A 24,468-nucleotide genomic window follows, 5' to 3' on the forward strand; every position below is an offset into this window, starting at 1 on the left:
TGCCATATTTTTGAAAAGGTCTAAAGTAAAGGAACTCAGGAGACATAATAAAAGCTGAAACAAGACCAATTGCACTACTGACAGGTTGTGAAAAAAAAATCCTTGATCCAGCTGGATAGATTTAGCAGCTCAGAAGAGAATTAAAGGAGAAAAAAATATATAGCGAGAATAAATGCGACCAAAACGATAAAAGAAAATGCACAGCAACAGTAGCACTCAACCTCCATTGCAAACAAGTGAAGGCTATTCAGATTCTTAAACAGTCACAATATTGCAACCATCGAGTTTTGTGCTAGGCAAAAACATCACAGCAAAGGCACATGGCACCAAGCAACTTTTGGCCAGGGATTTTACGCTGAGAAACGTAAGACCCAGTAACATTTAAGGAATTCTTGCTCTTGGCAGGTGGCCGTCCTCTTGCCCTGAGGCCATGTGACAAATGATCCTGAATAGCACTTTGCCTTTTCAGCATCTGTTGTCTAAATCAGTGTAGAAACTGGAAGGAGAAACTCTGAATCTTGGCCCTTAGCAAAGGGTACATTTTAGTGTCATAATGACAGTCTTGGCAGAACAGGGCATTCTTACTTAAAACGTCTCTGCCATACTGAGAGCTTTGTCCACCATCGCCTGAGTCTGGCTCGATCCAAGGGACTAGCAGTTCTAAATTTTAAATACACAGGCAATGATCTGAAAACTCATAGAGCAATCTGTTTCTTGGAAATCACACTTTATGAACGGTTGTCTTCTGACCACCTTTCAGTGGTGTAAAAGGTCTCATTTTCATTGGCGTGTTTTTCTTTTTAATTTTATATTACCAAAATATTCCTCTTAAAGTTACTATTTTAAGAAATTTTATTCTCTATTTAAATGAAATTTGATCAAAGGTAAAATTGCCTTTGTGTCCAGTATATATACTGTATTATATCCCAATATATATGTAGATAATGGTACCAAAAAGGGGTATATAATGGTACCAAAAAGAGAACGCATTCTTTCTGTCAAAAATGTCCATCTTGATCACTGTACCAAAGATATTCCAAAGCACTGAAGTCAGTGGGCAAGAGCCTATTTTTTTAATCCTCACCTGAGGACATGCCTATTGATTTGAGAGGAAGGTGAAAGGAGGAGGGAGAAGAAACATTGATGTAAGAGCGAAACGTCAATTGGTTGCCCCATACACATCCTGACCAGGACAAACCCACAACCCAGTTATGTGCCCTAACCGGGAACTGACCCCGAAAACTTTTAGGTTCGCTGGATGTCACCGCAACCAACTGAGCCACACCAGCCAGGGCTAGAGGTTATTTTTAACCCGACTGCAGTCCAGTGACTGTGGAACACACAGCGTGCACTTCAGAGCACCTTGGCCATGATGCCATCATGAAGGTGTTAACCAGATCTGTGAGAAAGTCAAGTCTAAACTGCAATTTTCTTTTTCCTTGGTACATTTAGCGAAGTGCCTCACCTGAAGAAACGTAAAGGGGTAATTTCGACATTGAAACACCTTAGTGTTTCCTGCAGAATAATGTCCTTACTGGGCACGAAAAATGGTTCATGACTGGCTTTTCTGACGGGGCAGACTCAAAATTGTTAGAAGCCAATGTTGTTGCTTTAAACTGTGACTAATCTACCATCTCAATACATTTTCCAATTGGATTATTATCATCATTCAAATTTTTTCTGACCACTTTCAGGTGATGTCTCCAGTATGTGCACAAGGCAGAGGAAAGACACCACTGGTCACTTTCAAAACATACTTTGTTTTCCCCACTATGTTCAATTTCTATCACTACTATTACTATGTGACTTAACACACACAAATACCACAGGGATATTAGCTGTCTGGGAGCTTCTGCAACTATTTCTGTTTCCATGAGGATGATCTCTCTGGTACGGTGTGCCTATTACAACCTACAGCTTGTCATCATGTGTGAAGACCTTTTCACTGCAGCCATTAAAAAAGAGACTTTTTTAAAAATGTACAGACCTAGCCTAAATTCTCAAAAGGTCAATACTAAGGATTTAAGTCTATTTTAAGTAAAAGTCAAATACCTGAAATTACCAAAAGCAATCAGGTTTACTGTACTGGGGTTCAGGATTACATCTGCAAACAAACCAAGCACTCAGATCTAAAAACCCAACAATTATGCCTAGCGAAGAGCCCAAAGCAATTTTCTAATCTGCAAACTGAAGGACTGAAGTAGAGGACCCTGTAAAATCCACAGCTGGATTTATAAAATCCTTGGCTATTGCCCTTATTAGTGTAACAAAAATGAGCAAAATTGGATAACAAAGCTGTCAAAGAAGAAAGGGAAGAAGGGTCATTATGTAGCTACTATTCAAATATGTCATGCTTCATCGAACCTGAAAACAAATAAAAAGTAATAATAATAATCAAGTCTTGCGAAAGAAATTGGGCAAAGTAAACAAAATTATTATATTACTTTCCCAAAGCACAATATAAATTATATAATTTCTAATAGAAAACAAGAAAACAAACTTTCCCAATTGAAAAGCACCAAATTTTGAACTGGAAGAAAACACACATTTACCTGAGTAAAAATTTTGTTACAGCAACAAGACAAATTTTGACATAGAAAAGTACCTGTTTAACTTTAGAAACAAACTAGGGAAGCAGAAGGGAAAAGCTAATTGTGATGAATCAAAAAAGGAAAGAAAGAAACCACTTCCATATTCATGAAACAGAATGCCTTGTTATTTTCATAGACAGTAAAACCTTTTGTCATCTTTTTTAGTACCAGACTGGAGAGCTGTCAACAGATCTTATTTGGCCTTGTCAGTGTGTAAAGAGTTTACAAATCTGACTAAATTTAGAATTGTAGGAGTTTTGCACTTAAATTCCTTATACATAGGAGAAGGGGGAAAATGGCCCTTTTATGCCAACTTTGAGTTTGGCTTGAATTTTTATGACTTATTTAGAAGCCCTAGGGAATGAAAAGTCTCTGAATGGAAATACTGACACAGCCTTAAATATAGTGACATGAACAAGCACTTCTATGAAATTGCACCAGGATGTGACTGACCACTCCAGCAAGTTTGAAATGCATAGTGTCAGGAAATCAATTACAATTGATTGAATGCCAGTAGACAGTAATGCCAAAATATAGAAAATACCCTGCAGAATCAAAATTTCACATTGATAAACTTGTTTTTTACAGGAAAATGTGTCAAATGTATGGAATCTCTACTTTCACATGAGTAGGAGTAAGAAAATGTAAAATTTCTGCATAAACTATCTCCAGTTCTATCATATGAATAAAAATAGTCATCCTGAAAAAGTCAAAGCAGTCATGGCAACCCTGAGGGTGAACAGCACCAAAGCTTTTAAATCAGTGGGTCTAAATCTGTGCTTTGTTTCTTAAGTATCACCTACAAGGCTGTGTACTACGTACCCACCAGGAATATTATTAGTGAAGTCAAAATCACCAAGGCTCCATTGGTTTTTGTCTATAGGCGACCCTTTTTATCTTTTGGTGGATTTTATCACCCTTGCATTTTTTTGAAAGTCACTCTTTCCTTAAAAATCTGTTTAGTTTTATTGTATATTTTCTAAATGTTTTCTATTTAATGTCTTAAACATCTTGCAATTTTAAGCTTCATTTTGCTTACTTTTCTTCCTCTGGTTTTAACTTCTTGTATTTGTCTTTCCTTTTTGACCCACTAAAAGTTATTTAGGACTATTTTCTTTCTCTTATGTTCACAGAGATCAACATACACATTAAAATGTCTTCTATGACTTAAGAGACAGACTCATTAAAACATGAACTCATTCATTTAAGAGACAGTTATGGAGCAAATATGTAAAAGATACTGTACTAAGGGATGGGGGCACTATAAAAATGAATAAAACACCCTTTCAGGGCCTCAGTGAACTTTTACTATGTACAAGGCAGTGAAAATCAGCACGAGAGAAGACGCAAACTGCATTTCAGAAAATTGTCTACATTCGCACAAAAATAAAGTTAGTGTTATATCATTTTTAGGTGCCACATGGAGGAAATACAACATAAAAGGCTGAGCAATGTCAGGGTAAAATACAATCTTAAAAAATATACATTTTGTGACTTACGAACAAGTTGCTGTATACCTTCAATTTGTTTGTAAGTCACGTTGTTGAACGGGACTGTGAGTCTCAGTATCCACAATTAGGTTTTGGCAGGCTTTCACATGATGCCAAGAAACAAAGAAAATAAATGAGATGCTAACCCCTGAAGGAGTCAGCAACTGCTCATGTCAACATTTATTCCCCTTTTTAATTTTGGTCTGCAATTAATCTCTCAGTTTTTAACAGTAGGTGGAACACATAAAAATTTCACTTAAATTTTGCAAATAAATCCATAAAAATATTTAACTCTCAAAAATCAAGCTAATTTTAATTTTAGAACTAATCCATGTGTATGTGTTGTCCCACCATTATCACCAATAGATATTTAAAAATATCTGGTGTTTAGAACAATGCTTAAGTTTTTATAATTCTATAGGAAGCCTATGTTTATTCAAAGGTCAGAATTTCTAGAAATCTCATCTAAAACATTACTGCTTTGAAATAAGTAATTAGAAAAGATCCCTTTTTAAAAAGTCTATTAGAGAGTCACCATTTTTTATTCAAAGGAGCTAGGAGTACATTTAGGATTGTGGTTAATCCTAAAATCACTGAGGTAAAAGGGTGGAACGGCACACAAAAACACAATAGGAGGAGGCCCTGGCCAGGTGGCTCAGTTGGTTGGGGCATTCCCAGGTACTGCAAAAGGTTGCAGATTAGAGCTTCTGTCAGGGCACATACCTAGGTTGTGGGATCCATCCCAAGTCAGGGCGTGGATAGGTGGCAACTGATCAATGTTTCTCTCTCACATTGATGTCTCTCTCTCTCTCTCTCTTTCTCTCTCTCTCTCTTTTCCCTTCCTCCCCCTTTCCTCTCTCTCTAAAACAAACAAACAAACAAAAAAACTATAAACATATCCTTGAGTGAGGATTAAAAGAAACAATAGGAGGAGTGAGACTAGAGAAGAGACACTATGGTGCATAACCCATATACTGTGTTTAATACTGTAAGTTTAGGAGAGCAGAAATCCTACATTTTAAAAATTGGTACTTACATTTTTATCTACAAATTTCATATATGTGAAATGTCTCATTCCCAGATGATGGTTCAAAGGAGGCAATTTTGTAGTAAAGATACAAGACAAGAAATTGGATAACCTTTCAAGTGCCCTAGCTTGGTGTTGATAGAGGTTCATGATCCTCTGCTGGGGTACATCAAAGGTCTTTGCATGCCAGGAAAAGAATGTTGGGAATAATCCAAAGCAGCAAAGCACAATACTTTCATTAAATACAAGAAAGTGACAAGTAGAAAAAGTGTTCAAAGGAGACTTATTTATCAACAAAACCCCAAAGAAAACCTAGCATATTACAGTTGACCCTTGAACAATGTGGAGGTTAGGGGTGCCAGCTCCCAATGTAGTTGAAAATCCACATATAAATTTTAACTCCCCCCAAACTTTACTACTATTAACCTTCTGTTGGAAGCCTTACCAATAACATAAACAGTTGGTTAACACATAGTTTTTATATTATATGCATTATATACTGCATTCTTACAGTAAAGTAGGGTAGAAGGAAGAAAATCTTACTAAGAAAATCATAAAGAGAAAATATATTTACAGTATTTATTGAAAAAAATCCCCACATAAGTGGCCCAGTGCACTTCAAACCCATGTTGTTCAAGGTTCAACAGTACACAGAAACACACCATCCTTAACCGCTGGGTCTTGAGGAAGTCTTCTCTCCAATACCATGCAGCTTTCTTTAAGATAACGAAAAGCTGACATTGATGAAACATAAACTAGGAGTGATTATTCGATGTTCAAAAAGACCTGCCAAAGCATTTCTTTAAATCTTTCTTCTGTTTCATTCAACTACAGGGCTTGATGAGCAGGCTAGCACAAACCCAGGGCTCCAGTGAACCCAGAACAGGGGCTGTGGGGAGGGACTTTCAATCATCATTTTTGTGTTGAATGAATGCACAAAAGAGCACCTCTTATAAGAATGAATTGTGTCCCAGAAAACTGCCTGTTAACCCAGTGTGCTACACATTAAGGTTAAATCCCACGCTAATTCAATGGTTTATTGAACTCCTGAGCATACCTGGGTTTTACTACTATTGATCCCAGCTTAAATTCTAAAGTATACGATGATATAGGAAGAGAGAGAAAAGTGAACACCTCTTCCCTTGTGAGATATCATTAGCCAAGAAAAATGTTTGGAAATGGTGTTTAGCTTTTGTCATTCTCCCAAATTTCATTCTACTTTCTAATTCCTCTTTTCTTAGTAACCAAAATACTTCATTCTCTCATTTTGCTCCAAATGTGGCAGGTCATCCAAATGGACTCTACCATCCAAAGTGTTCCATGTATTAATTAAATGACCTTTCTTCTCTCAACCAAAATCTCTACTTCTTCAGGGGTATTCACTTCAGTCAAGTACAGGGGAAGCTAATCTGATTAATTCGCACTTACAGAGAAGAGTCCCATCTGCCCATATGTTTCTGCAGCAACAGATGTATAATATTAAGAAGGATTTTAGACAGTTTAACAAGGAGAAGATTAAACATTCAGTCTTGTGGGAGCAGGTTATATTTATGAAGTATATGTGGACTTCCAGTCAAGATGGTGGCGTAGGCAGACATGGCTCACCTCCTTGTACAATCACATCAAAATTACAACTAAAATGTAGAAAAACCATCCCTAAGAATCATCAGAAATAGAGTTGAATGGAAGTCTGAAACCTATGGAATTAAAGAAACCACCTCCATCCAGACTGGTAGGAGGCCTTGTGGACCTGAAATGGGCTGGTCCCTCAACCACGTGTGGTGGATAAAAATTCAGGAGGAATGTCTTGGGAGTGAGGAGTCCCAGCCCCACACCAGACCCCCTAGCACAGGCTTCCAGTGCCAGGAAAATAAGTCCCTGCAACTTCTGGCTTCAAAAACCAGTGGGCACTGAGTTGGTGGAAGAAACTTCTGGAGCCCGAAGCAGTTCCTTTTAACTCACAAGAACTCACGCACAGACTCGCCTACTCAGACTCACTCCTTCTGAGCTCCAGCACCACAGTAGCAGCTTGAAAGGCACCAGTGGTAAAAAGGGAGAGACTGAAGTGCCTGGCATCACGGTGGGCAGAGGCCATTTCCCTTTTCTAAACCCTTCCTCCACAGAGCCACAGAGCCAGCAAGCTGGTGCCATATCTGAGACTCTATCAACCTGGCTAACTCTATTTGACCTGCCCTGGAGATCCCCAAAAACTCCACCCCACTCAACTTATGGGCAGCCCAAGATATTTTTCCATATGACTGGCTGGTCTTGACTCATAGTTCACAACTTTCTTCATCCTCTCAAATAAGCAACAGTTGGCCTCAGTGAGCCTCAGGCCTGTCACCAGCAGCAGCCAGCCTAGATCACAGCTTGGCTTCGCCTGGGACTCTCCAAGCCCAGCACAAGTAGTAGCCATCTCAGACTGCTTTACAGCTCAGGCTGGGTGGTCCTGGGCATAACATAGGTGGGTGCTGACCTTGGTCTGAACGACCTTCCCAGGGCCAGCACAGCCAGGTGGCAGCTACAGACCACATCAGAACACCACCACCCTGCCCAGCTTATCCTCCACAGGGGTAGATGTTGGTGGTCAGTGATCACAGCCAGTCCTTGCAACTGACTGGCCTGGATAAATCCATCTCATTGACCTGCCAACAGCAACCAAGGTTCAACTACAAGAGAAAGATGTACTCAGCCAACACGAAGGGCACACCTCTAGTGTCCAGGTGATAGGGAAGGCTGTACCACTGGACCCTACAGGACACCTACTACATTAAGCCACACTACCAAGTCACAGAGTTATAGCAGCTTTACTTAATACATAGGAAAAAACACAGAGAAGCTGCCAAAATGAGGAGACAAAGAAACATGGCCCAGGCTGGTACAGCCACTCTGGAAAACAGATTGGCATTTCCTCAAAAAGCTAAAAATTGAACCACCTTTTGACCTTGCAATTCCACTCTTGGGATTTTACCCTAAGAATCTGAAACACCAATTTGAAAGAACCTATGCACCCCAATGTTCATAGCAGCGCAATTCACAATATCCAAGTGCTGGAAGCAACCTAAGTGCCCATCAGTAAATGAGTGGGTCAAAAAACCATGGTACATTTACACAATGGAATACTATGCAGCAGAAAGAAAGAAAGAGCTACTACCCTTCATGATATCATGGGTGGAACTGGAGAGCATTATGCTAAGTGAAATGAGCCAGGAGGTGAAAGACAAATACCATACGATCTCACCTATAAGTGGAACCTAATCAACAAAACAAACAAGCAAGAAAAATATAACCAGCAACATTGAAAGAAAAAAAAAAAACCCAACAGTAATCAGAGGGGAGGAGAGAGGTGGGTAATAAGGAAAAGAAGGGGAAGGGTAAAATCAAGCAACATGTATAAAGGACCCATGGACAAAGCCAAAGTGGGGAAGGATTGAGGATGGGAGGTGGGGGTGGGTGGGGCAGGGGAAAGTGGAGGTGGGAAAATGGAGACAAATGTATTAGAACAATAAAAAGTAAAAGTAAAAAAAAAAAAACATGGCTCAAATGAAAGAACAAATAAAAACTCCAGAAAAGGGGCTAAACAAAATGGATATAAGCAATCTATCAGATGCAGAGTTTTAAACACTGGTTATAAGGATGCTCTAGGAACTTAGAGAGGGCTTCAACAGCATAAAAAAGATCCAGTCAGAAATGAAGGATACACTAATTGAAATAAAGAACAATTTACAGAGAAACAGCAGTAGAGCGGATGAAGCCAAGAATCAAATCAATGGTATGGAACATAAGGAAGCAAAAAACAACCAATCAGAACAAGAAGAAAAAATAATCTAAAAAAATAAGGATAGTATAAGCAGACTCTGGGACAACTTCAAGAGGACCAACATTCACATCACAGGCATGCCAGAAGAAGAGAAAGAGCAAGAAATTGGAAATCTATTTTAAAAATAATGAAAGAAAATTTTCCTAATTTGGTGAAGGAAACAGACATACAAGTCCAGGAAGTACAGATTCCCAAACAAGATGGATGCAAAGGGGTCCACTCCAGAACACATCATAATTAAAATGTGCAGTAAAAGATAATCTTAAAAACAGCAAGAGAAAAGCAGTTAGTTACCTACAGGGGAATTCCCATAAGACTGTCAGCTGATTTCTCAAAAGAAACTTTGTAGGCTAGAAGGGATGGGCAAGAAATACTCAAAGTCGTGAAAAATAGGGACCTACAGCCAAAATTGCTCTACCCAGCAAAGATATAATTTAGAATCAAAGGGCAGATAAAGAGCTTCCCAGATCAAAAAACAAAACAAAAAAACCTAAAATAGTTCATGATCACCGAGCCATTATTATTTGAAATGTTAAAGGGACTTATTTAAGAAAAAGAGAATCAAAATTATGAGCAATAAAATGGCATAAAAATACAAATCCATCAACAATTGAATCTTAAAAACAAATTAAGCAAACAAGAACAGAGACAGAATCATGGATACAGAGAGCATTTTGATTGTTGCCTGATGGGAGGGGAGTATGGGGAAAAGGGTGAAGAGTGAGGGGATTAAGAAGTATAAATAAGTAGTTACAGAAGAGCCACAGGGATATAAAGTACAATATAAGAAAAGGAGTAACCCATGAACCCACACATGACTCATGGACATGAACAATAGCGTGGGGATTGCCTGAGAGAGTGGGGGATGCTGGATGGAGTGGGAGGCAAAAGAGAAAAAATTAGGGCAACTGTAATAGCATAATCAATAAAAATATTTTAAAAATGAATTACATGCTGGCAAATCAGCGGGGCTTAAAATGTACTAGCCACTTAAAATTTGATCATTTGTGAGCTGCAGAAAAGAAAGAACAGAACAGGGACTTGTCCTCAAGCCAAGCAAATGTTCACGCATTTTATTTTAAGAGTTGCCTGAGCCCTGGTCGGGTAGTTCAATTGGTTAGAGTATCCCAACACACCAAGATTGTGGGTTCAATCCCCAGTCAAGGTATACACAAGAATCAACCAATGAATGTATAAATAAGTGGAACAACAAATCGATATCCCTCTCTCTCTCTCTAAAATTAATAAGTAAATTTTTTTAAAGACATGCCTGATTTTCCCTGTCAGTACACTTCTTAGAAATATCTCCTCTCTCCTTTAGCAAAGAAGTAAATTTAATAGACTTAGTTTTGAAGGCAAATCAAACTCTCATCCAAGTTAGGAAAGGCTCCAATGAGGACTTTGTCGGGTGGCACTGGTGGCAGATGGCTCCTTCATGAATGGCCCAATCTGGAGATTACAGGAGACTACAGGCATTGATTCAACAGGAATGGAGGTGGATATGACGGCTAGAGTCCTTATTCTGTACCTTAGAGCAAACCTATCTAGGAGCTAGAGGCATGGAGGTCAGTTTGTAATAAGAATTCATTCTAAAAAATACCTGGAAATTATCACCTGTTAACCTAACATGATGAAAATGGATTATGATTTTAATTTAGATTGGTTGATTCAACAGAGAGTACTGACTAAATTTTCTTGAGTATTACTTAATTTTATTTAAAAGCAATGACCTTAACAATTCTGATGAATTATAGTGTTATAACTGCTGCTGTCAGAAATGTTTTAACCAATATTTATTGTTATATAAGTAACCAATATTTACTATGCTCCTCAAGAAAAAAAAAAAGAACACTTTTTTTCTGCATGATGTGGGAGACAGCAGATTACAGAGAAAGATTTAATGGCTACATAAAATCAATGAAATCAACAAAAATGCGTTTGTGTCTACTTTATAATCTTCCCAGCTCCTCCCTGCTAGAATTTAACAAGAACCAGTGAAGTGAAATTCAGTGATACATTATCCTCCCATACACCAATTCCTTTAAAATGCATTATGAGATAGCAACTCTTTTACAAAAACTGATGGAAAATAGATAAATTTCTTAGCACGGATAAACTAAGAATTTGTATTTAAAAGTGATCAATTCTTGGAAAAGAATTTAAAATTTGAAATTTTTGTATTACAATAGAACTGGGAAGGGGAGTGGTGTCAGTAGCAGACTTGGAAGATTTCTATTTAGGTGAGGAAAGAAAGTATAACCAGAAGGAACTGAAGGAATTCAGAGTAGCCTGTATGCCAGAGGAAACCAGAGCAGTTGCTCAGAAAGTATTTCTTGAAATCCCCTGTTCTACTATTGATGCCTGAGTGCTAACCCAGCGACAGTTGTACCAGTGCTGTCACTCAGTTCCCTTAGAAGAGAGCCATTAATAGTTTTGGTCTGAAATTCAGCAGTCTTTCTGAATTCTCCATCCACAAAACTCAAAAATGTTTTCTGTTCTTTTAAAGTTTATAAACATGCGTGAAAAACCAGAAGCTGGCATGTCTAGGCTGCTTTCTCATTGCTTGCACAACTAAAAAATAAGTTTTAATTTAAAAATAGAACTTGGCAAGTAAATAGTCCATTGGAATGCTTTAATAAAAATAAATGGCCATGATATTTAACTTAGAAAAGAATCAAGTATACAGGGCATGCTATTCCTGCTTTGATTTTTTATTTTGTTACCTCTGAAAAAAGCATGCATTTTAAGAAGACTCATTACACTGGGTAAATTTCACAGACATATGACCTTGCTTTTACTGAGCAACAGAAAGAAATTTATAAGAAATTTTAAAAAGTAGTAGACCTTCAATTATCTCATCAAAATTAATTTTCATTCTTTCCAAAAATCTTTTTTTTGTTTTTGTCTACACACATTTGTATCGTCATAACTGTGTTCAGTGTTGCCACAATTTTAAATTGTTTTTCCCTTACCATCACATTATCAATATTTCTCATGTTGTTTCATAGTCAAAATAAATATTTTTATTTTTATGCTATCTTAATCTAGTTTGTGATTTGGATAACATTCACATTTTTAAAAAACTGAGAATACACATACATACATACATATATGAGAGAGAAATATCAATTTGTTGTTCCACCTATTTATGCACCCATTGGTTGATTCTTGTATGTACCCTGATCAGGGATCCAATCCACAGCCTTCGTGTATCAAGACAACTCTCTAACCAACTGAACTACCTGTGCAGAGCCAACATTTCCCATACTTTTATATGTTTCAGACAAAATAAAATGTATAAAGCATGAAAATGATTTCTTCAAAGTTTGAAAGACATCCAATCAGTCTATCACATCATGTGTTTTGGGAAGCAGATTTACTAAAAAACCTTTATTTTCCCTTAATTAGTGATTTAAAACTTTTCTCATTATGAGTTTATAATTTAATCTATGTAATAATACTGATTCACTTCATCCACACATTTGTATATAGTATCTTGTCAACTATTGCTCATAGCATTTCATCATAATTTATGATATTTTTATTTAATATCTATATATTGACTGTTCAATCTTCTTTCCCATTTCCAACTCTACCTAGTGTTAATTTTTGCTTATTTCTTTTACTATTGCTTTCAAAGAGTCAACTCTTGATTTACTTATCTATTTTTAAGCTTTCTATTTTATCTTTTTAAAAATATTCTTCTCAATTATCTGCAATTGAGTGACTTATTTTTCTTTCTCTGTAAATTAACATTCATAAAGATCTAAGTTACCTCCTAGTTCCTCTCTGGTCATATTAGTTCGATGTCAATATGTAGTTTAAAATTTTAGTTTATTAGCTAGTGTTGTTGTTTTTTTTTTTTTTTTTTTGCATCTTTTACTTCTTCCTAGGCCCAATCATTATTTACAAGACTATTTTTTGTATTTAATACCATTTGGAATTATTTTCATTGTTGGAATTGGACATACAAACAAAAATAAAATTAAGACTTTAAAAATACATTGAGGTTTTCTTCTGAAACCTCAGAGACAATGTATCTTGTATACTTTGTAGACACTTGATTTCTAACTAGAATATCTGAAGGTTTTATTAAACCAACCAAATTTAAATTTTTTTATAAATCCCTATGGGTCACATACCAGGCTCCTTGGTATGCTAAGGACTCAATGTAGTAACATTTGTGTAGCATTTAGCATAGAGCCTAGCATAGCATAACTATTCAATAAATGATGGTGGCATATATGTAATAAGAGTAAATAGTAATAGTTACATTAGTATGTGTAATAATAACAGTAATAGTAGTCTAATAGCAGTTACATCCTTCCTACCTGTTGTGCAAGCTCAGCTGCACTATTGATCTGGGCAAGAATAAACTACCTGTGTGTTCTTGGTATGGGTTTTCTTACTTATGACATAATGTGGCTGGACTAGATGCTTTTGGAAGTTATCTTTAGCTCCTAACATTTCTGAACCTCATTTGTTGTCATTTTCAGGACATGGACTCTATTTACACCACATATAGGTCACACATATCCTTTGTTCTAGAGCTACTTGCTCAAACACTCTTTATGATCAAAGTTCTTCAGGAACTGAAGTCAAGATAGACAATTTTACCAAATTCACAACTCCATCTGACTGTTTTGGACAGGTAGGAATCGATCCATCATTTCTGAAATAAAAGTAAAATTTTTCAAAGCAATTTAAGTGAGACCTATACTGTTCTACCACCAAAGTCTTGGCACCCATGCTAATTTTTGTTTATATCCTACCATTATTAGCAATCAAAGAATTTAAGAGAAAATAGGGAATACAAAGAATTTGCATGCCTGACTATGGAATCCGGGACATTCCTCCACTAAATTTTATTAATAAAGGCCAATATATATACCACCTACGAATATTTATCATTAAAATTAAAAATTATTCTTAGGAGGCCCTGGCTGGTATGGCTCAGTGGATTGAGTGCCAGCCTGAGAACCAAAGGGTCACCAGTTCGATTCCCAGTCAGGGCACACGCCTGGGCTGTGGGCCAGGTCCCTAGTACGGGGTGCGTGAGAGGCAACCACACCTCGATGTTTCTCTCCCTCTCTTTCTCCCTCTCTTCTCCTCTGTCTAAAAATAAATAAACCTTTAAAAAATTATTATTAAGAATAAAAATTATTATCACTGTTATTAAGAATGAAAATTTTCCATCATCTACTACAAGCATTTCTGGTAATTAAAAACAAAACAAAAACTTTAAAACCTAATTATGAGCAATATGTGAATTATCTGATGCAAAAGCAATAAAAACTACACCTTTATACCTATTTCAATAAATGCCTCTGCTGCAGTTTTCATGGTTTTAAACAAGGTATCACAAAAAGCACAGACTTACCTGTGCGATAGACAAAGTTCCCTTCGGTTTCTGATGATGAAGGAGACACTAATTCTTCCTCAAATTCATTGGAACTAAAAGATCCCGAATGGTTTCTTTGCCTTGTCTTTCCCATCATGGCAGCATTTGTGGCCATGACATGTCTCAAAGAGTCATTAAGGTAACGGTTCAATAAGCTGCTCTTGTATTTTGGGGGCGACACGTAGTCCTCATTGGCCTGTGACTCTGGCCTCACTCCAGCCTTTATGACCGAGCTCTCATTTTTAATTACAGGATGGTGAACCGGATTATTATAGCCCCCTTCGTTCATGTGGCTTCTTGGAGGATTTTCTCCATCTAAGAGGGAAAAATATCAGTAGGTAGGACTCCTATATACTTTGCCCTAGCCACCCAACGGCTATGTTTAATCATTAAAAATATATGTAAAGAAAGAATATTAAAACTGTATAAAACTATCTTTGATATTCAAGATTAATTTGGGGGCAAAGAAAAGGAGGAATCTATGCGATCTCTCCCTATGGTATTTTAATTTTAATGAATTTCACAGAAAATGTTATTCTGACACACAATAAATTATAAACAAGAGGAAACAGCCGTCATTCTGGTGGCCATTTACAGTACTGTAAAAGTGAAAAAAGAACCATTATGGCACCATTATATTTCGTGAGATCGACCTTAAAAATAGCAATTGAGGCAAAGCCAAGAAAGCAAAATAAAAATATGAACAAACCTTCGGAACACGAATCATCACTGCTTACACTAAGCCGCTCAGCATTTCCTTGAACATATTTGTTGTACAACTTTATTCTTAGAGCCCAGCTTAAATCTGGCTGTCGAACAGTATTCTTAAGTCGACGTCTTGCATTAGCAAACCAATTTGACACCTAAAAAAGTATTATTTTTCAATTAACAAAACATAAAAATTATCCGTCATACAATTACTTTCCCACACAGGACCTAGGCCTCTCTCAGTATCTCTGTCCACTGAATATTCTCATGGCATAACAGTACTGCACATTCACTCCACTCATTCATTCATTCAACAAACATGTTGAGTACTTAGTACAGAGAGTGAGCACTTACTGTATTTGGGGAACAAAAAAAATGAAGATGCCTTGCGATCAAATTTTCAGTCTAATAAGAGGTAGGAAAATATATAAACAAGTCTAATATAGGGAAAATGGCTTAAGATGCATTAAAATAAAATTATATAGGATTCCAAAGGAAAGAAAGGATACTTTTACACGTGACTGAAGACTTCATGAGAAATTTAAGGTAGGCTTTAAAGGAAAATGTCAGGTATAATGGATAGAAAAGTGTGTTCCCAATAAAGAGGACACAGGAACAAAGACAAGTCAAATTCCAGAGACATTATGGTGGGTAAGGAAGATGGGCGAGTTAGAGATGACTTTGAATCACCAAATCTGTGCCATTTTAAAAATGAAAATAGAATTGTTTAAGGATGAAGTGATATGTTTGTGTTGGGGCATGTTTAGTTGGAAACACTTTCTAGCATATAGGTGAGACATGCAGTAAGAAAATAAAAATGATGACTGACATTTAAGGAGAGAAAGAACAGATTCGGGTCAAATGCACAGAGGTGATAGCTGAACGAAAAGATGGCAGAATGAAAATATGGTCAAGGACCAATGGAGACCTCCAGTCATTAAGGATGAAGGAATATAAAAGAGGCACTGGCAAAACAACTGAACAGAAAGCAATCAGACAAGTTGAGGGAGAAAAGGCCAAGTAACACCCAGCTTTATGCTGACAGTCAAGTGCTACCAAAGAAATGAACACTACAAAACAAAGAACAGTTACTTCCATTGTTTTTGTTTTTAATAAGATGCTACCAAATTTCTAGAGGCTAAAATGGTACTTGAGTTTTCTTTTAAAATGTCAGGCTACCATCAGGCTATCATCAGAATACAAAAATCCGAGAGGCTGATACTTGCCTTTAAAAGAATGAAATGTGGAAAGAGAATTACATCTTCCTGCCAATTGTTCCGGAATGTGACCCCACATTACCATAACAGTTTATGTGGCAATGCTTGCACCAGAAGTTCTTTTTTTTTTTCCTTCTTTTAGATTTGTACTATAAATCTGCAACTTTTGCATCTTGCTCAAGCCCTAATTATTGAATGGAATTGTGGTGATTTCTACTTAAAAACAAACAAACAAACAAACAAACAAACAGAGCAACAGTATTTTTCCTCTTTGTCTCCATGGGTAAAGCAGGGTAGTTTTTCCCAGTTTACTTATACATATGCACAAAATATATCCTATGTTTTAGGTATATATTAAAATTACTGCCTTTATGTATTAAGCAATGATAATTGCCCTCTTACACTAACATACATGAGGTAATATCTCACCATGGCATTTCAGAAGTCTTGGTTGTCATCAACCTTTCTTCCTGTCAGGCTGAGCTACTGTTACCATGATTCAGTCTGACCTCAAATTTTCAGTCTTTCCAACCTCCATAGACAGACAATTTCTAGGACCACTCATTCAACAAACATATATCAAGATGCTCCTATGCTTTAGCCATGGTGGTAAGTGCTAGGAGCGGACATTGTGTCCCATGCACACACAGAAGGACCAGCAGTGAGAAACTATAAAGGGAATTAATACTGTGATACATGGGTTATTGCTATGGAAGCACAAAATGCCTGGTCTATTTCTTTAACATCTTTCCCTTTCTATTGCCCAAGTTATGGCCAAAGTACTTGTCCAAGTCTGCTTTACAACCTACTAGGAATTTTAGAACATTCTTTTTCTAAATTTCCATCCTGTCCAATTGAATGAATCTCAACGACCACCATCAAATTCAAGTGTTGATGCACCAATATGATTTAATCATGTAACTTCTTCAAATCCTCATGAACATTCTATTATCCCGTTACCATGGTATAATGGAGAGACCTAGTTTCTTGTTCTGAATTTGCCAAAAACATGCTGTGTGAATTGAGATAAGACACTCACTTTTCTGAACTTCAACCTTTCATGTATGAAATACATTAGATGATTCCTAACATCTTTGTCAACTCTCAAAACTAAGATCCGTGAATACAGCCCACACTGTCCTACAACAGCGTTAATTCCCTTCATAGCTGGCACTAACCTACCCTCTGCTCCCGACCACCCCGCCTCTAACTCAGATATGTGTGTTTCTGCCTTCTCTGCCCCTCTCACATACAGAGGACATGCTGCAACTTCGCCTAGGCTTATGTCATATATCTGCCAGAATCCAAGTCCAAAATGTTTTGTTACTTTCTTAACTAAACATCATATGATCTAGACGAACCTCAAATCTTAACTAGCTTGAATTCTTAACTAACCTTAAATTATAATACAAACACCACATAGTACAGTGTAAAATCTAATTCTTATAAAAACTCTTCATATTTTTATTAAAATGCAATGGTCTTTTAATTTCAAAAATGTTAATATACTCTAATTTTAACATAGAGAAATGGGGACCTTTCAATGTCATGGTAAAATTAGCTAGCTTTTTATATATAGGGGTCATATCCTTTGTTATATTTTAATTGTTTTAATCCCCACCTGAGGATATATTTTTTATCATTCATTCTAGAGAGAGTAGAAGGAGGGGGGGAGAGAGAGAGACAGATCCATTAGTTGCCTCCAGCAGGTGCCACACAGGGATTGAATTGCAACCCAGGCATGTGTCCTAATCTGGAATCAAAAGTGGAACATTTTGGTGCACAGGACAACACTCCAATCGGCTGAGCCACCTGGCCAGGGCCTTTTTTTATGTTTTATATATCCATAGTATATTAATTATACAAGGTCCGGCAGAAGTAAGGCTGGCTTAAGTGTGATTAGTAGGGTAACAATATAGGTGTAATAATTTAGTTTTAATTTGAACATTTCACCTAAAATGTCATATGGTGTGCTTGAGTATGATATTGTTATGTTACAGAATTACATGCTTATGATTTTGTAATAAAAGATTTTGTAATAAAAGGGCGTTATTTGTGCCAGACCCCAGTGTATTAGATTTTCCAGAAAGATTCTCTGATGTCTAATATAGGCTGTTTCTAAATTGATTTTATAAGTTTGATGAGCACCCAATCTGCTAATATATTTACTCTGCCAGTATTTATTACTAGACATTTACAATACAGCCAAAGGGCTGAACACAATCTGAGACTTTAATATCTATTTGCATTAAGTTATGCAAACAGCAGATAGATTAACAAATCTATGTAAATATTACTTTACAATTTTTTCCCTGATGAATTAATGCAAACTCCGTCTGTTTCACTGAAAAAAATATCAGTTCAAGTTTTCTGCCTTTAACTTCTTAGGGGTTCTTTCCAGTTATTATTCAAATTCTCTTTAAATTCTGTTTTACATGAAACAGGCCTCCTTACCAGGGGTAGGTTCTGAAGGAAAAGTATTTTAATGTCAAACTCAGAGCTTTAAAAACACTATTTTATAGTAAATGCTTACAGAACCAAAAATCTAGATGCTGGAAGAGAAAATGAAGTAATTTTCATCCTACTCTAACTGAGGTGTTTATATCCATCATATTGACTGAGGAATCTTTACAGTGAACCCAAGGGATATGCTGGCATATGTCCACCTGTGAACATGCAGAATTAGCAAACTGATTCTGGGTTACTCAACTGAAATATTAAGCACTTCATTTCCACACCATGTCAGAAGACACTTGGAATAATGTAGAAGGACCTTTCTGAGACTTTGTCGAATATTTAGCAGTTGCTATAATCCTTGCAGTTAGTAACTACACACATATCTCAACAGAAATACTCATACTGAGCAAAAATAAAATTATGTCAATATAGGAGGCAAAATCTTGCAACATAGCAGTTTTAACCATAAGGTGCATAGACATATCCTAGAAATTTAAAAGTTCTGCCATAAGGGGAGGAAGCATTAACATCCAGTCGTTAAACTGTAATCTCAGACCGCTCTTGCCGTGCACTCTATATTGTGATCATGAAAGGTATCATCCTAAGGAGACATTTCACTCTTATAATCCAGAAAAAATATAAATGTATTTTAAATATACACAAATAAACAATAAAAAATATTACAACCACACAGATGAAGCTTCATCTGCCTTTTTAAAAACTCTCTAAAGGCGATTATTTTTTGGTAAGATTCATTTCTTACAATAATATAATACCTTAATTGTATAGCAGTTTATATTATTCTACAATAAAGCTGTTTATATTTTGAGGGTACAGAGTATATTTTTATAGTATTTCAACAACAGTCAGCCATAGGAACCAAGCACAATGGAAAATTGTTGTTGATTAAAATTAAAACACACATATATACACACAACGTACACACTGTTAATTTTATAAAAATTCTTATATCTCATTAGGAATTAAGATGCCAGATTAATAATGTAAATAAGAGTCAAACATAATTACAGCATATTAAGCCAAGTCTAGTGTGTAGTGAAAGTTGCCAAGTCTAGTAGTAAAAGTTTTGTAAATAATTCTGCTTCATTTTTCAGGCATAAATAAAAATGAGTGCCTATTAATGTCCTTAGAGCTTCTGTTTATCAGGAAAAAAAGTACATGTTATGGTCCTAGAGATATTCTCTCCACTAATCTCATCTTCTCTCATTTTTTTGTTTTTGGGCTTACTGGAGATTGTGGACCATATGCCTCCTTATTAACTTAAGAGTAACAAAATAAGGCAAAATATATTTCTGATGAAAAACTTGACAGTTTGATACATGACCAAAAGGAAAATGTTAAGTGTAAAATAGATTATCAAAATATAAGCTAGTTTTGTAGGTAAGGAATAAAAGTTATGCTAACAGCTTATTAATATAAATCATGAGAAACAGAGATGGGTGTTGCAATCCACAAGAAATAGGAGTTTGAAACCAGGAATGAGGGGAATACTCCATATTTGTCTACAGACATAAAAATTGGGCATATTTTCAGATATATTGAAAATAAGATTAGTTATACTCTTGCTTGTTCTGTAATACCATCATATAGCATTAAAGATAAAGAAGTTGCCTTCCATGTATTCCCTACAATAGGATGGATTTTAAAACTATCTTAGTCATATTTCAAGACATTGTTTAGCTTTCGGGAAGGTGTTTTGGAAATCCACATGGTGATTATAGTGGTATTCCCCCATTAGAACCTATTTAATCTATAAACATGTAGGGCTACTTTATTATATGGAAAGTACTCTGGTGGGGTGGTATGGTGGTATGAAAAGGAATAAGACATGATCATTCTCATCAAGAAGCCTGACTCCATAAGAGAAACTTATTCAGTGGGAGAACCAGACTCATTAAATAGGGGCCTAATTTTCAGGGATCAAAAGCTTTATTCAGATCACAGCTTTGTTTTTTTTTTCCTCAGAAGTGTAAAGTATTTGGTTTCCCATAGAGTCAAAATTTGATTTGGCTGTTAATGTATGTCTGACTTTTATAAGCCCCTCATACATATAAACATATAGATAGGTAGATATGAGTATGTATTCATATATGTTTTTTCTTACATAGATACTCTTTATGTCTAACTGAAAATAACTGAACCTAAATTGGATTATATACAAGGTCCCTAAATTGTAACATAGATTTTGATTTTTTCATTTATTTTAAAGTTCCAGAAACCACCTTCATATATTGTGAAATTTAAAAATCATTAAACAAGTATCACTTATTAAGAATAATTATCTTTGCTTTATTTAAAATTACATAATTTTGTACAGAAAGAAACTGTAATGAGAAAAGTTTTCATTACATGAATGAAAACTTCATGTAAGTTAGAAAAATGTAATAGCCTTACCAAGATCTAATCGCAAAAAGATTGTTATTTGTATTTGCACTATCTTTACAAGTAGAAACTGATTTGGTTCTGCATTAAAATGAAAACTACTTGTATTGCATCTTACAAAATTATTGCACAGGAAAATGTAAATGTCTCTGCTAATGGCAAATATTACTTTTTATAATTGAAAATGTTCCAAATATGTTGTATCTTTTACTTTTATATAAAAGAATGGCAAGCATTAACTATGGAACTATATAATTAACCAAAATAATTGTCTTTTTTTTTTTTTTTTGCTAACATCATTGTCAAACTTTTAATTCCAAAATGACAATCTTAAATACTCTGGGAAGCAATTTTTATTTTATCTAACAATTAAATATTTTTTTTAAATTTTGGGCTTCTCATTTACAATATAGTTAATGGGGTGACCAAAATTTCACAAATGCATTGATGTAGTGCTACAACAATGTATGAAACTTCTCAGCTCATTTAGTGTCTCCTCTTCTTTTAAATGCATGTGTTCTGCTTGCACCTATAAAAGTTCCTGTCACCAAATTATTAAAGAAAACTGTGGTGTGATGGGAAGAGCATTTGATCCGGAATCACAATGTTTCCAGACCTACCTCTACCCTTACTAACACATAACCTCCTCCTGCCTTGGTTACATCATCTGTAAAATGTCGACAATAACTTCTGTACCTCAGCATGTTTTTGTGAATATCAAATAAGATCATGTATGGGAAAAAAGCAAGTCAAATGTAAAGTAGTGTTGTTCACTCGAGTTGTTCTACACTTGACAAGTAATTCAGTTATTTGAGATCTGCCTCTTCTTAACCCCAATGGAAGATATCATCAGGGAAATTTGTGGTTTTTAGCTAATACCCAGAATGCTTCTTCTTAAAAAAAAAAAAAATCCAAACCGGCTGCTTGCCCTTCCAACCCACCTCCTAGATCTGTCAGTTATACTAATTTTGAAAGTTATAGTTGGTTCTTGGTTCTCAAAGTGTGCAGAGCCAGCAGCTTCAGCATCACCCCCAAAAACTTGTTAGAAATGCAAATCATGGGCCCCATCCCAGACCTATCACTGAATCAGAAACTCTGGGGTGGGGCCCAGCAATTTGTGTTTTCACAAGCCATCTAGCGATTCTGATGCACACACCAGTCTGAAAAGCACGGTAACTAATATCCCCGTCTGTATCCATCTATATAGGTCCATGAGCCTAGATTCCCAGACACCTTCTCATAATTCTGCCGCTGACTTTTCACTGCCCTCCCTAACAGAACACCGTGTGATCACTCCTGGATCGAGCATTAGCACTGAACTGATAGATAGGCTTGAGAGGAGACCCAGGAACTCTACCCAGAACACAGCTCTGCCCCTGGGCCAACCCGTCATCATCCGCAGGAGCCAAAGCCTCCAGCTGGCCTTTCTCTGCTCCATCCTTTTCCTGGGCGAAGCGCCAGGTGGAGATCCGCACAAACCGGAAGCGTGCCAGGTCCTCATCCCTCGCCAGAATAAGGATCAGGGGCTTGGTGGGCCCGGGTTACCTGCACTAGCGTCATCTGCGAGCCGAGGGCCAAGAGTATCTTCTCGGTCTTGGTGGGGTACGGATTGTCACGGTGCTTGTAAAGCCACTGCTTTAGGGGCCGCGCCATGTCTTGCAGGGCCTGTCGCTTGTGTCTCACCTTCCCGCCGTTCTGCCGGGCCCTGGAACACCGGGAGAGAAGGAGGCCCCATTGAGTCCCATTGAGTGACGCTACCTGGATGCTGCCCGAGGGGACCCCTCACTCGGAAACGTAGTTCAGCGGTCTCCGAGCCCCAGCCGGGCACCTCAGGGCACCCAGCCCAGCCGCGCGCACCCTCCCCGAGCGTCCCGAGGCTGAGGCGAAGGAGCCACAGGATTTCTGGGTGCGAATATCCTTTCCTCGGCATCTCTCTTTGATACGGCCTGGTTGTCGCACAGGGATCATGTGGCAGTAAGGAACCCTAGTTTTTATCTTGAAAAGGGGGATATCTTGATGCCTGTAACACGGGGTTAGATGTTTAGGTGACGATGATTAAAGGATGTGAAGGAAACTGTTATTTAAGCTACAAATGTGGGCAGCAGGGCTGTCACCCTTCCCTCGCCGGCCTGCACTGCGCCCTTCTCTAGTGGCCCTGGCTTGGTGGGCTGACTGGGTAGTGGTTACTGCAGGCTCTTGAGCGTCCCTTCAAGGGACTCATGCCGGCCTTTCAGGGCTCCTCGTCGCCTGTGGTCAACGGAAGGTAGCTCACTGGACGGCGGGGGTAAAGCAAGGGATGACCGCCGCCCCGCTGCCCTGGTTGTCTTGGAGCTCTATCCAGTTTCCTTTGAAACTCTAGAGAAAAGGAGAAACTTTCCAAAGTAAGGGTACGAGGGAAAACACTTCTAGGGGATTTTTCCCGATAAAACGGGAGTTTAAAAGTTTGAACAGATGGGGGGGGGGGGAGGGGGGAGGGAGGGGGGAGAGGGGGGGAGAGAGAGAGAGAGAGAGAGAGAGAGAGAGAGAGAGAGAGAGAGAGAGAGAGAGACCCCTGGAAAAGCTTATTCCTAGGAGGAAGAGATAAGCACTGTGGAGCCAGTGTTGGGCGCTGCGCTCCCAGGAGGCTCCGGGAGGTGTCGCCGCGCTGACGCCCTCGCGCCCCGCGACTCTGGGAGGCTCGTGCTCCTGAGCCTTAGCCTCTGGGGCTTTTGACTCTTTAAACACTTTGAAATGCAATGCCACCCGAAAGGACTGGTAGTAACATTTTGACGAAATCTAATCTCTATTTTACTAACCAGCAGCGCCGCAGAACTAGCAGCTGATGCAATCTTCCAGGTGGAGACGGTCAGGATAGCCGCCCCTACCCAACCGGTTGCTCCGGAAGCCTGCCGGAGGTGGCCGGGCTAGGGACGGCAGTCCACACGTTTGCAGCCAGAGTAGCTGGGCCCACGAGCGAGCTTCGGCCCCTCGCCCTCCTAAACCGAAACCCGGCACAACAAACTCGCGGCCTTCCGCTCCCAGCTGGCAGAAGGCCCTGACTAGGCGCGCGCGATCAGTGCGCCCTGGGCAAAGCCGACCTTCCCAACACCCTGGCGGAGGCGAGGCGAGCCGCGAGGTGGTGGTGACAGAAGAGGGGCTGTCCACGGGGCTGGCCTGACCTGGGAAGCCCCGACTGCTTGGCCCTGCCCTGTTCCTACGCTTCCTGCTCAGTCCTTTATATCTAGCTCTCAGTCGCGTGTCTGCACTCGCGGTCTGGAGAGGGACAGGTAACCCACTACGCTGAGATCCAAGTATGGGAGGATTGCGGGGGCAGTTCCAGGTGCCCCCTCAGCTTCCAATAACCCTCTTTCGAGC

The 24,468-nt window shown here is 38.0% G+C and overlaps 1 protein-coding gene across 1 annotated transcript in view; it reads right to left on the reverse strand.

Annotated features, from left to right (window-relative positions):
- Positions 1-24,468, reverse strand: part of MKX (mohawk homeobox) — a 61,833-nt gene that overhangs the window by 36,956 nt on the left and 409 nt on the right. Inside the window, exons 2-4 of the mRNA XM_054590223.1 lie at positions 22,660-22,819; positions 15,039-15,192; positions 14,309-14,644 (exon numbers count right to left, since the gene is read on the reverse strand). Of these exons, the coding sequence (XP_054446198.1) occupies positions 14,309-14,644; positions 15,039-15,192; positions 22,660-22,819 (650 nt within the window). The remainder of the gene's footprint in view (positions 1-14,308; positions 14,645-15,038; positions 15,193-22,659; positions 22,820-24,468) is intronic.

This window comes from Pteronotus mesoamericanus, unplaced genomic scaffold, assembly GCF_021234165.1.
Source record: "Pteronotus mesoamericanus isolate MK-2021 breed Mesoamerican mustached bat unplaced genomic scaffold, CSHL_Meso_final contig_130, whole genome shotgun sequence".
NCBI lineage: Eukaryota > Metazoa > Chordata > Mammalia > Chiroptera > Mormoopidae > Pteronotus > Pteronotus mesoamericanus.